General features: G+C 33.5%; 1 protein-coding gene and 1 long non-coding RNA gene across 2 annotated transcripts; both read right to left on the bottom strand.

The window, feature by feature from the left end:
• Positions 1–1,767: 1,767 nt before the first annotated feature.
• On the bottom strand, positions 1,768–6,982 carry LOC102631331 (putative E3 ubiquitin-protein ligase LIN). Its single transcript, XM_015525305.3, has 8 exons — positions 6,838–6,982; positions 4,748–6,342; positions 4,115–4,400; positions 3,372–4,020; positions 3,117–3,261; positions 2,725–2,985; positions 2,201–2,510; positions 1,768–2,114 (listed from the first exon to the last, which is right to left on the bottom strand). The coding sequence occupies exons 2-8, from the start codon at positions 6,338–6,340 to the stop codon at positions 1,990–1,992; spliced, it is 3,369 nt and encodes a 1,122-aa protein (XP_015380791.1). The 5' UTR covers positions 6,341–6,342; positions 6,838–6,982; the 3' UTR covers positions 1,768–1,989.
• A 3,133-nt stretch (positions 6,983–10,115) lies between these two features.
• On the bottom strand, positions 10,116–11,077 carry LOC127900372 (uncharacterized). Its single transcript, XR_008052435.1, has 2 exons — positions 10,575–11,077; positions 10,116–10,431 (listed from the first exon to the last, which is right to left on the bottom strand). It is a non-coding gene; the product is annotated as an uncharacterized LOC127900372 (long non-coding RNA).
• Positions 11,078–12,438: the final 1,361 nt, after the last annotated feature.

The following is a 12,438-nucleotide window of genomic DNA, read 5'->3' as shown; positions in this document are numbered from 1 at the left end:
AAGAACAAATTCAAATATTGACTGATCTTCAACAACAAAATTATTTAGGCTTAAACATTCACCTTCAACATATGGCTCAACATGTTCTTCTAGACAGCTATCTGGCCCGAAATTAGGGTCCACATGAGTAATAGGGGTCACCAAAATCTGTTTTCTTTGGTAGGTAATGCAAAGAGGAATCTTCAACTCAGCTCCACTAATTGTTTCCTCTAGAAAATAATCTACATCATCATCATTCATAATTGGGACGAGCGGCATTGGATCGAATGTTTTGAGCTTGAACTTTATTTCAATATCAAATTCAGAAATATCAATACAAATAACCCGAGATACTTTTTCTATCAATTGTGCATACGTTATAGAACGAGGCACCATGATCCCTCTTGCCTCCGTACCATTAAATCTATAATGGTCGTTTTGCTCAATCAATTCACCACAAAACATAATAGGCACACGTACTGAAGTCATTTCCTGTAATAATACAACAGTTGATTATACAACAAATACAAAAATAAAATAAAACAAGATTTATAATGGAGTGTGGATCTGTCTGCCTATTTACACAACTCACGTCGTGTAATTGATAGTTTACACGACAATAGTTGTGTAACTTGCTAAAATGCACAACTACAGTTCTGTAAATAGTCAGATGATATATTTAATAAAATATAACTGTAATCTTTGTACTAACAGAATGCTAAGTGTCATAACAACTACTGTATCTTTCAAACTTGCACGATTGTTGTCGTGTAAATTTTACATACATGACAGAAGTCGTGTAAGTTGCAAAAATACATGACTCGGTAAATAATCAAACGACGTATTTCTTCTTAAAAAAATGTTGGGATCTCATACCAATTTGAACATTTTACATATATACACAATTATAGTATGTAAGTTTATACGTACACACTAGTAGTCGTGTAACTTATTAACACACACGATTATAGTCCAGCAATAGTAAAATGATATATATAGTGAAAAATATATATTTTTGAACCAATAGAATGATAAGGTGTCATAATAATTGAATTTTTTTTGCACATTTTCACGACTACAGTCGTGTAAATACATACATACACGACAACTGTCGTGTATGTCTGGTACAGAAAAAAAATTTGACAACAACTTCAGGTTTTAACGAATGTAGTTATAAAATCCATCAAATAACGGTCATATGATGCAAATGCAATGAAAATATGAGTTGCTTTAGTGTTTATCACAAACCAAACAAAACCCTAAAAATAATATAATGTCAACAAATTGAATAGATAGCCCAAAATAAAAAATAAAAAGTTTCAAATACCTTATTTATGGGATGAATAATACACCCAGCTGCAAACAAAAATCTTAGTGCATTAGCTGTTTGTGAGTGATTTCCGATTTTGAGTGTAGTGTGAGTTTTTGTTGTGTGGAGTTAAAGAGTGAAGTAAAGAGTGTTGTGAGTTGTGTGTGTTTTATATTTTTCTTTAGGGACATTTTAGACAATATACCACATAAAAAAACATATTTAGATAATTTTCAAGTATGAAGTATATTTAACTAAATACCCTACTTTTAAGGCATATTTAATTAAAAACCCCCTTAGACTCGCTGCCTTCTAAGAGCTTGGGTTGAGTCCGTTACTGTTATGGGCTTAGCCTCGGCCTACTAAGAAAAATCCAACTACGACACAGTTAAAGAATAACGGACTCGTGGTCGTTCATGTTATGGGCTTGACATCGGTCTAGTAAAATACACACACTAGCTTCCCCGGAGATTAGAAAATATCAGCTCCAATGTACATACAAATATTCAACATGGAAATGTCCAAAGCAGTACAAGATTTATAATACAAGTCTGAAATTGTCTCCTCAGGATCAAAAGGAAGCTAAGCCATTGATTTTGCTCTAGAGAAAACCTCAGAAGTTGATGATAAATTTACTCAAGAAATTCAGTCAATTATTGTTTTATGTAAAATGTTTTCTGAGTACTGTTTCTTTAACTTTCCTACGAGATTAGAGATCTTCCCGCAATGATGGCGCATAGCTCTTGCGTCGTCCATGTTACTTCAGTTAGGCTTTGTAAAGGAATCCTGATCTCCGCCGCAATTGTCTTCAACACGGCACCACATTCTGCGATAACAAATACAAATGTAATCACATGGGGGAATTCGAAGCTTGACATAAAAGTACCTTTTAATTAAGAAAAAGTTGTTAACCTGGGATTTTGCTGAAATTGAGTAATGACATTGAGGCAAGAACTTTTTGCTGAGGCTGTTCCCCATTTTGAAGTATTTCTTTCAGCTGAGAGATGACGGCTGAGAATGCCGAGAGCTGGAATTCAGCATCAGGTTGCGCGGAAAGTGCATGGCTCAACCATGCCACTGTTGTTAGGCACACACTTACCAAATCCGAGTTCCTGGAACCTAAGATCTTGGAGACAGTCTCTAGAAATGATCTTTTCCTGTTACCAAGCAATGACGCGGACAGTTTACGCAACCACTCTTCACTGGCTTGTTCTTCATCATCCTAAAGAACATGATCTGACTTCAGCTAAATTGTTTCACAGATGCGACCAAACGCAATTCATAAGAGAATTCGCTTGTAGAACTAGGCAAGTTCCATCATTTATGGTGAAAACGAAGTCTTTAGAAGGTCATAAGAGAATGATTGTGTAGAATGTTTACGCAGAACACATTTACAATGATAAAAAAGTCCTATGGTGCACAGATATTAAACATACCAAAGGAGTAGAATCATCAACGGGTAAATCATTTTCATCATTGTCGAGAGAATTCCCTTCACAGCGATCATTAAATCCTGCTGGCTTTAGGATCCAACTCTCATTCGCCACTTCTCTGGAGAAAGAGAACCGTCCACCAAGAATAAGGAGTGCTCGGCAACACTTTTCTTGAATCTTCTCATCTGTTAGGCTTTCTTCCAGCGCCACTGTAATGGCATCCACAGCTGCCTCTCTATATATACTGTACTTCCGAGGTTCTACCTGCATCATAAATTTGTCTGAGAAAAATACTTGGTTTCTGTAAGTCATCTAAATAGCAAAAATTAAACCCATGAATATTGAACGAATGAACATATTTGCAAGCTATTACTTTAAATGATCAGCTAGCATACCAGAAGATCTAAGTGCAACAGAAGTATTGAAAACAAGGGTCTTTGTTCAGGTGGGGAGCGCTGGAGATACAAAAGTAAAACATGCATTGCATTCACTAACTCTTCATTCTGCACATTTCTTAGAAGTGTCGAAACATCTCTCCTCCTGCAATGTCAAAAAATTGAATATATAGAATGATCTGGTGCACTATAATAGTCAAGGAAGCAACTAAAGAAAGTTTTGCAGCACTCATAATATGAGTAAATTTAAAAGACCTGCTCAAGCAAATCAGGTCAATCAGCAGCAACACCGTATTTGTTCTCGGCTTCACTTGCTTGCTGTGAAGCAGCTCGAGGAGAGAGTATACATTAATATTTCTTGCCATCTGGTTTCTGCATCCTGCATCTGCTTCAATACAACAGCACATGAGAGCTGCCACTCGTGCCTTCTCTTCTAACTTCCCGGACTCAAACCTGCAAATAAGAAACTGCAAGCCTCCAATAGAAATAAGGTGCTTCGCATTTGTTATTCTCTCCTGATCACTGAAAACAGTAAGAAGCTGCTCTAATATAAATATAGCTGTTTCATCGCCATTTTTTGACTCATTCATCCTTGATTTCTCCACTATTTGAAAGGCAAAAGCCAAGAGATGCATGCAATTCTCTGATTTCCAACCATCAATTACGCGCTTCAAAATAAAGTTAGTGAGTGGCAATGATGGACATGCCAAATATTTTCCTGTCACAGGACATGTTCTGTTTCCTTGTTCAATCCATTCTTTGATGGCCTCACATTCAAATGTTTGACCACTTTCCAAAGTCACTGGTTCTTCGAACAACTGTCCAGTCAAGGGACAAATGAAGTCTTGAGGAATGCTTGTCAAGAAGGATCCTTTATCAAAATATTCATCATTTTCATGCAACTCTGTGGTAGGAAAATGCAAATATGAGCAATGGAACTGATACTTTAATTTTAAATAAAATGGAAATAAGTACCTTACATGCTTTCTCTTGCTCACCTTCAAAGGAGGGTCTCAAGTTGACTGGTGCCTCGCTAGTACTCGGAGGACTAGAAATGGTAAGAGCAGTGCAACCCTCAGTTTGCTGCTGTTCGAAAGCAGATTTTGCTAGCCTCTTGAGTGTGAGCTCATTTGCTTTTGTATCTGGAGGTGTATATAGCTTAATAGTTTGAATTTTTTTACTCGTACAACAGATGTTAATGTTACTGTTTATATTTCTTTCAGCCGGATATTTCACTCCAGGCAACCTCCAGCCTTCCTCAGCTGCCAATAATAGTTCATCTTCCTGCACATATGTTAGTATGCTAAACAAATTATAGTCTAACAATTTTCCATTTGGGAAAATCGACATAAAATTCTTGCATTTGGTATATTGACACGTTTGATTCATGGTAGATATCTAAGAATTTCAGAAAGCATCTTCTGGTAAAATAGAAATTGAAAAGCAGCATTGTTACCCAAAAGAAAAAAAAAAATTACTCAAAAGTTAGTCAATTTTATATCATAACACCTCAATTTCCCCTAATCACTAAAATGTCAGCAAAGTAGAAGTGGAAACCGTACAATAAGAAAAATGAACATAGAAAGCATAAACTATATTTAAAATGGATAGGTGTGTGTGAAATTGCTTACTGGGTGGAATAGATCATCTTGGGCAATCTTAGGTGAATCATCCTCGGTATCTTGATATGTACATTTAACAATTTCGGAAGAGTATGTTAATGTTCGTTTTTCGACGGTAGAACCACCAGAGCTTCTTGCGTAATTATCAAAGTTCTCCATTTCGCCATCATCTTCAGCCGCGTCAACCCTGGGTTTACTTGCTCGTTCAAATACAGCGTCGTATAGCTTCTTACTGACCGTTGGCTGTGGGGAGAAGGCAGCAGCAGGGCTAGCTACCTCTGAAGAATTACCAAAGGAACCTTTTCGCTGATGTCTTTGAACAGACAACGATGGAATTTGGATTGTAGGTACGGAAGGATCTTCAATCCCTTCAGTGAGCCAATCCTTGTAGTAAACTGCAAACTGATAAGTGCCCGAATCCAAAATTTCATTGTATACTTTCTCAAGCAGCTTCATTTTCCTGGGCTTGTTTGACTCATCTGCTAAAGAATCAGCTTCCTGCTTATACCACGCCTTCAAATGTGCAAGATGCGGAGATATTAAATAGTCCCAAAGTTCAGGCAATAATGTTGTTCTTGCCATAAATGGTGAATCACAAAACACTTGTAAAAGGTGCTTCGCTGAGACTCGGTCCTTCTTTTGTATCTTATATATCACACTGAGGTAAAGATGAGCACAGGCTGACAGCTTAGAATTGGGAACCCCAGAAGTGGAGCCATCCTTCAAATCATTTGCACTCATCCCCGTGATCATGCTAAGCTGAAGCGAGGCCTTTTTTAATTCTTTTGAACTTGCAGATTCCTCAGCTGCTCTTTGCACAGTTTCAATTGCTTGTTCAAGACTAGCTATCACCTTGCTTTCATTACTATTACCCTCATCCTCAGGTTCGATAAAATTAAGGGAAGAGAAACACTTACGGCGAAGGGTGGCTCGAAAATCCTCATTTTTCAGAAAACTTTTGACATAGCCACTAAGGATAGATACTATGGCCTGCACAGCAACTTCATCTAGAGCAGGTTCAGAAGCTGGAGCCAAAACACTCTCATGCTTTCTATAATTTTCTTTAATACTTTTTCTGCTCATTGAACTTCGGTTATATCTATCATTACCAGGCTCATTCTCTTTCATGCTTTTCCTATTATCAACATTGCTATGCCTCGTGTCCAAATTAATGCTAACTCTCTGACTTTCTTCCCCGGAAACCTCAACAATCTCATTTTCCTGAGAAGTTTCTGAGGACTTAGCATTTGATCTTCTTCTTTCTTGTACATCAACAGATCGTCTTCCTGCAAGTCTCTCCCTGTGTTCTTTCATTGACCCGCTGTCTACTTTCTCTCTTCTAACAAGACTATCCCTCGGCCTTCTACCACTAAGATTACTAATTCTTGGGGAATCACTTTTCAAAGTATATCGCGACAGATCAGACCTTGCCCTCTCAGTCTTGATTCTGCTGCTTGATGAAGAAGCTGCTTTGTTTTTGTCACCAAAAGGGTAGACGGGCATACTCATAGCTTCTTCGCGAAAGGATGGTCTCGAGCTTGTCACCGATGATCTTCTCCCTTTAAATCCATCCGCTAATAGAAGTTCTTCCAATGATGCCATTTCTGCCAACATCCGAATCAAAATTAATCTTGTGAAAAGTGAAACCTTTCCATCATGTACAAAAACCAAATCCGTCTAGTGCTAAATTCACTATAAATAAATAAATAAAAAAAGCCATTTTTTTTTTCTATTAATAATCGAATGAAAACATTTCACCCAAGACTCCCACAATAAAACAAAATTAAAATCATATATGGTGCGAATTTAATTCTTCAGTGCTTGTATGAAAAATCTCAACTATAATCAGTAGCAGCAGCCTCTTTAGCCCAGGAACTCACACAAGGATAAATTAGACTTCACCAAAAGAAAAATAATAACCCAACAACACATTCTGAGCAACATTTTCTACCCATCCAAACATGATACATCAACCCAAAACTTAAAGAAAGCAAATGAATATAACAATAAAGAGTTACTATTAAGAACATAATTTTCAAGAAAATAAAACACAAAGCTAAAGCTTACATATACATCAAAAGAGCACCACATCTTATTACCTTATCGAGCTTTTCTTGGTTCACATGTAAAGCCTCTCCGCTTAGCTTTTGTCATCTAAATATTGATCATAAAATGGTTTTAAATTTAATTGATCTTTTCAACTCTTGGCGATAAAAACTGGGACAAAAGCAGAATGTAGGAATATTAAAGAAGAATCTTAGGAACAATAACAAGAACAAAAATGATGGTGAATATGATTGAAGAGGGGCCATTATTGGGAGGTTTAATTATTTTAGTTTTTATAAAATGGGACTGCAAAAACAAAGGAAAAAACAAATAGATAAGTGGGAATGTTGAGAGACAAAGATGGAGAGAGTTACATCAGGCAACAAGACAGGAGCTTTGGGCAGGAGTTGACAAATGAAAGTTGACAAAATTTTCGTTTTTCTAATGACTTCTTGTATGACTTCATCCATATAGGAAGTGAGAACTCTTCTTAACTAAATTAACTGAAATTTGAGTTTTGCAGGCTTTTCATTAGAGCAAGTCAATTTGTGACATCTCAATTTGACACGAATGGGACACCAAGTTAGCAAACTTGAGTTATTTAAGATAAGGGAGGCCTTAAGTTACGTTGAGCGTAACTTACAGGCCTCTCACAGTAATAGTACCACTGGTCGCTTAACGCAATTTAGCGCCAGCCTTAAGATAATAGGATTTTTTTTTTGTTTGTGTTCTATACGTGTCACTCAATTAATAATTTTCAGAAATTCGGACCTTTTTATGACATTATTCTATTCAATTGGTTATCTTATGCTAATTCATAATTGGTTTAATTTAAACTTAAATTGAGGTAAGTTTAATAATCTTTGGAAAAAATTAAAGTATAACAAATTCGTGAAATTATATCCAACTTAATCCGATTAATGGTTGTGTTGAGTCAGTGTTTTAAATTGTTGACGTGATAAAAGAGCAATAAGTCTTCATATCAAACAGAAATTATTACTCATAAACGCATATTATTACTTTTCTATTCGACATAACACGAATATGACAAGTGAATCTAGATTATCACCTTTCATAAAATCTATTTTAAATTGTTTTTACCGCCGCCCAAGTCTTTGTTGCGTTTTTTGTCTCCTTTATTATCTTCATGTCCTTATGACAAAATGAGAGAAGATGAATTGACTGGTCATCAAATTAAAGAATGTAGCACACTTTCTAAGTACTGTGAAATAATGTCTTAGTGAGAGCAAATAATATTAACAACAAAAAAGACATTTAAAAAATTCTGTAAGAAGATGATTTGAATATTTATTATCAAGTAATACTATGTCTGATAAGAGGGGGTGGTATTCAATTTTTTAACGATCAGTCCAGGACCTACAGAATACGAAAATTGAAAAATGGCTCAACATGACATTTTTGGGGGGGCGTAAAAAGATATTGATGCTTAAATTCGATGTAAAGGAAAAGTTCGCAAATTCCAGAAAAAAATAAAAACAAAATAAATAAGAAGAAGAAGAAGGATTGATGTGATTTTGGGCTAGGAGTGGCCCAAATAAGAACTGGCGGCCCAATAATGGATTGAGTGTGATTCAATTGAGTGTTATCAAATAAAAATAAAAATTGAGGGCGTTATTAGTTGCTAATAATATTTCCTCAAGTCTTAAAGAAAATATTACTTAAAAAGGAAAATTGTAAATTAAAAAAGGGAAAACACTGTAATTCTTTTTAGCAGTCCCTCTTAAATTAACACTTTTAACAAGGAAAATAAACTAATATAAGTCATGCTAATCTATAAAATTCTCAACTCGATTCTTGATCTACAACTTTTGTGCACAAACTTAGTACAGTCTCTTATCTTCCTTAATTTTTGTAAAAAATTTTTTTACTCTTTTTTTTTTGTATTACATGCCGGTTTGAATTAATTAATTAATTAACTTTGCATTAAATAATTTTCCTGGAAAAATAAGGCGTTTGGTTTGTGAGATATATAATGTGAAGATTGAAGTGCCACATTCACTCAATATTGCAACGTTTCTTGATGCTGCAAACGAAATTGAATCAAGAAATCTAAGAGTTGCTTATCTCTGTAAGCCTCTTTCTCTTTTCAATCAAATTCTAAGGGTGAAAAAAATGCAATAAAGACTTTTGTGTCTAATTAATTAATTAATTAATTAATCACATAGTTAATTTATAATAAGGGCTTATTTCGAATTTACGTATTGTACTTTGTAAAATAGAATTACTAGCTAGCTACTTATTAATTAGCATATGAATTTAGAAACTGTGTGGCAATTTTTTATTGTAGGCCGATACTTTGCCTTGGAGAAAGCATATAAGTTGGATCCAAATTCAAGTGGACATGGAATTCGGCAATTTAAAACTAGACTCCTTCAACGTCTTCGATTGGTAAACATATATATACTACTTTCTAATTTTCCACTTTTACTAATGCCCAAATTACACTTTTGAACTTTGATCCCTTATAACGCTATAATTTTTTTTTTAATCAATTGTGTCCTTATAAACTCACTAATATCTATTTTTGTCTCTCACATCCAACATTAATAAGAAACTAGGCTAATGATAACTAAACGTACCTTATTGTACGATTGACTAGCTCTTATACACCTATCGATTTGTATAATAAATTGTTGCATTTACATTCAATTACTTGTTTTTAGGCATAAAAATGTAAAAATCAAAATTCTACATCAAACCCATGTTAAATTCATATTTAATTTCTCTTACATTTTTACTAAGATGACGCTCAAAACATCATAAGTGAAGAAGTACACAGATATAGATGAAATACGTAATTTTGTGAGGAATATAAGCAAAATAAAATTTACAAGAGAGTTTATCCGTGAGTATTTCAACTTATGTAGTACAAATAAAAAGTTTTAATTTTCTTGGTTAATGTCGTTAGGGGTGGGCATGGGTTGGTTTGGGTTGGGTTTTATATCAATCCAAACCAAACCATAAAAATTTGAACTAAACTCAAACCAATCCAAATATTTTTAACCTAACCCAACCCAAACCAACCCATTTGGGTTTGGTTTGAATTTTGTAATAAAAATATTTTTTATTTTGATAAATTTAATTATATCAAAATTACAATAATTATTAATAATTATTAAATTAATATTAAAATATGAAAAAATATAGTCAAACACAAATTTATTTTTATTATTTTTTATTTTATAAGTCATGCTCATGTTCGACGTTCAGGTTTTGTAATTAAACTGCGGATATGAACTAGAATTAGAGTTGTACAATGCTAGCTATACACTTGTGATTCCAGTTCAAATATGAATTTTGTAAAATGTGGTCATCCTTACCTGAGCATCCATCATATATATAGCAAATTGAGTTGCATGTGATTAATTGATTACACAATAAGCTATCGGTGTACCTCTATATATATACATATTCCTCTATTAGAACTTTTCACAAACACCTCTCAACTCTCAAGCAACAGCAGTTACCAGCAACAGTAAGGACTTTCAAATCTCACTTGCGAAGCGTCAAGCTGCAAGCTATTAGCTGACCATCATCACTCATCATGGGAGCTGGAGATTTTTCTACAGATTTAGATTCAAATTCCAGCTCATCGAATTCGATTATAATACGCGAAGTCTGGGCGTCTAATTTGGAATCCAAATTCGAACTCATTAGCCAAGTCATCGATCAATTTAAATCATCGTCAATTCCCCATTCTCTAATTCCAAGCATACCCATTACCAAATAACTGGAAAAAAAAATGAAGCTTTTGTAAAAAAAACCTCACCTTAGATCAATAGAAAGGCTGTAATCGAAGTGGGGTCTTCAAGAGTTGATGAAAATCGACTGAGAGATTCGTGACAGCACTTTTGTTGACAGAGATTGTGGAAGATAGAGTGAGAGATTGCGGAAGATAGAGTGAGGTCAGTGAGAGTTAACAGTTCTAATGAACTGGGGAGTGATGAATGCGAGATTATGGAAGTGAAAATAATAGAATTAATTTATTTTATTTTATTTTATTTATTTTCCACTCACAGCTCACCTTGTATTTATCTAACCCATGGATAAACCATACCCAAACCATTATGAAATTGTTTTTTTTATAAAAACCCAAACCAACCCATTTTAATAATTTATCCAACCCAAACTATTTTATTTGGTTTGAGTTTGGTTAAACCCATGGGTTGTGGGTTTATGCCCACCCCTAAATGTCGTTGTAATTAAATGAATTTGCAATTGTTGTACATATATATGATATACTTACTCATTAAGTTCGTATTAATTTGCATATAGAGCCCAACTTTTGAAGAAAGACCAAACGGTTTGTGTTCTTTATGAGATTATGAAGAGAATAAATACTCTTACCGTCAAAAAATAATTCTAAGGTGTGCATATTTTGTTACAGTTAATCTTCATCATGTACATAGGATTTCGGTAGCTGTTACATTTAAACATTAATATGATGACTAGCAATTTACATTTTTGCAGATTCCTAGAGCTCAACCAGCTGAAGGATTAAGTAGAAGCAGTGTGAGAATGAGATACCCAAGTTTTTATATTATATTTTTGCACGATATTATTTTTTATTGTCAGCCAAAAATATTAGTCCTATATACTCAGGATGTTACGTTTGATTGAAATTAATTAATTTTATAGCAAGAAATATTTATATATAGATTGGGCATAGCACCTTAATATACTGAGATGATGTGACCGATCAATAAGAGTTTGTTATTTGACAGGTCTATTAGGTCATGTGGTGAAACCACTCACTTTAATATTGAGGACTCATAATTTTAAAATAAAAATTAGTGAATCGCAATATGAGACCAATTAGACTTAACAAATTAATATGTTCTTATTAGTTAAGCACATATTAACAAATTAATTATTTATTAAAAATTATAATTTTGTAAAATATATTAAAATAACTGAATTTATTTATTAAAAAAATCCCAAACTTTTAATAATTTAGGATATTTTTATTAAATCTCAAAATTTTGTAATTATTTTTATAATTATAATTTTTATTTAGATTTTTATTAAAAATAAAAATTCTAATTTTGGGATTTATTTTTTTATTAAATTTATGGGTATTTTTATAATTATAATTTTCTTATTTTTTAAAATTTTTATAAAATAAAATAGTCTTATAATTTATTTAGGAGTAAAATTATCATTTCATTTAAATTATTTAACTGTGTTAGTTAAAAATAGCTAGTTGATACAAATTTAAAAAAAAAAAGGTGTTGCAAAAAATATGTTAAAATTTTTTGATGATTGGATGAACATAAGATAAAAAAAAAAGTGGTGCAGTGATATTTTTTCTTAATAAAATAACTTAATTTACAGCTAAAAATTGAAAATATAATTTTTTAAATATATATTATGTTTTGGGTTTACAAGGGATCGAAAAATTAATTTCTTCTTAAATCTGAATCATTTATTCGAATAAAGGCCATTGAACAGAAAAAAGATATTTGAAGCAATCCATGTCTGCCACGTCACCAAAGTCTTCTTGGGAGTTGGTTCCATGCGGAAAGTAGGCCCCATGTATTTGTCCGTTTCTATCATGGTCTCCAACTCAAAAAAAGTTAGCTTAGGACGAAACAAACCGACATTCACCTCTCTATTCTCTCCCATGTGGCTAC

Source organism: Citrus sinensis, chromosome 2 (genome assembly GCF_022201045.2).
Source record: "Citrus sinensis cultivar Valencia sweet orange chromosome 2, DVS_A1.0, whole genome shotgun sequence".
Classification (NCBI taxonomy): Eukaryota; Viridiplantae; Streptophyta; class Magnoliopsida; order Sapindales; family Rutaceae; genus Citrus; species Citrus sinensis.
The sequence above is the reverse complement of the archived record's forward strand: the minus strand, read 5'-3'. Positions and strand labels throughout refer to the sequence as shown.

Bases quoted from the DNA above. Each gene is read 5' to 3' on its own strand.
- LOC102631331 (XM_015525305.3), bottom strand. From the start codon at position 6,340: ATGGCATCATTGGAAGAACTTCTATTAGCGGATGGATTTAAAGGGAGA. The intron at 4,021-4,114 runs GTGAGCAAGAGA...TTCCTACCACAG, and splicing joins CTTGAGACCCTCCTTTGAAG to AGTTGCATGAAAATGATGAA. The intron at 2,986-3,116 runs GTATGCTAGCTG...TTTATGATGCAG, and splicing joins TGTTGCACTTAGATCTTCTG to GTAGAACCTCGGAAGTACAG.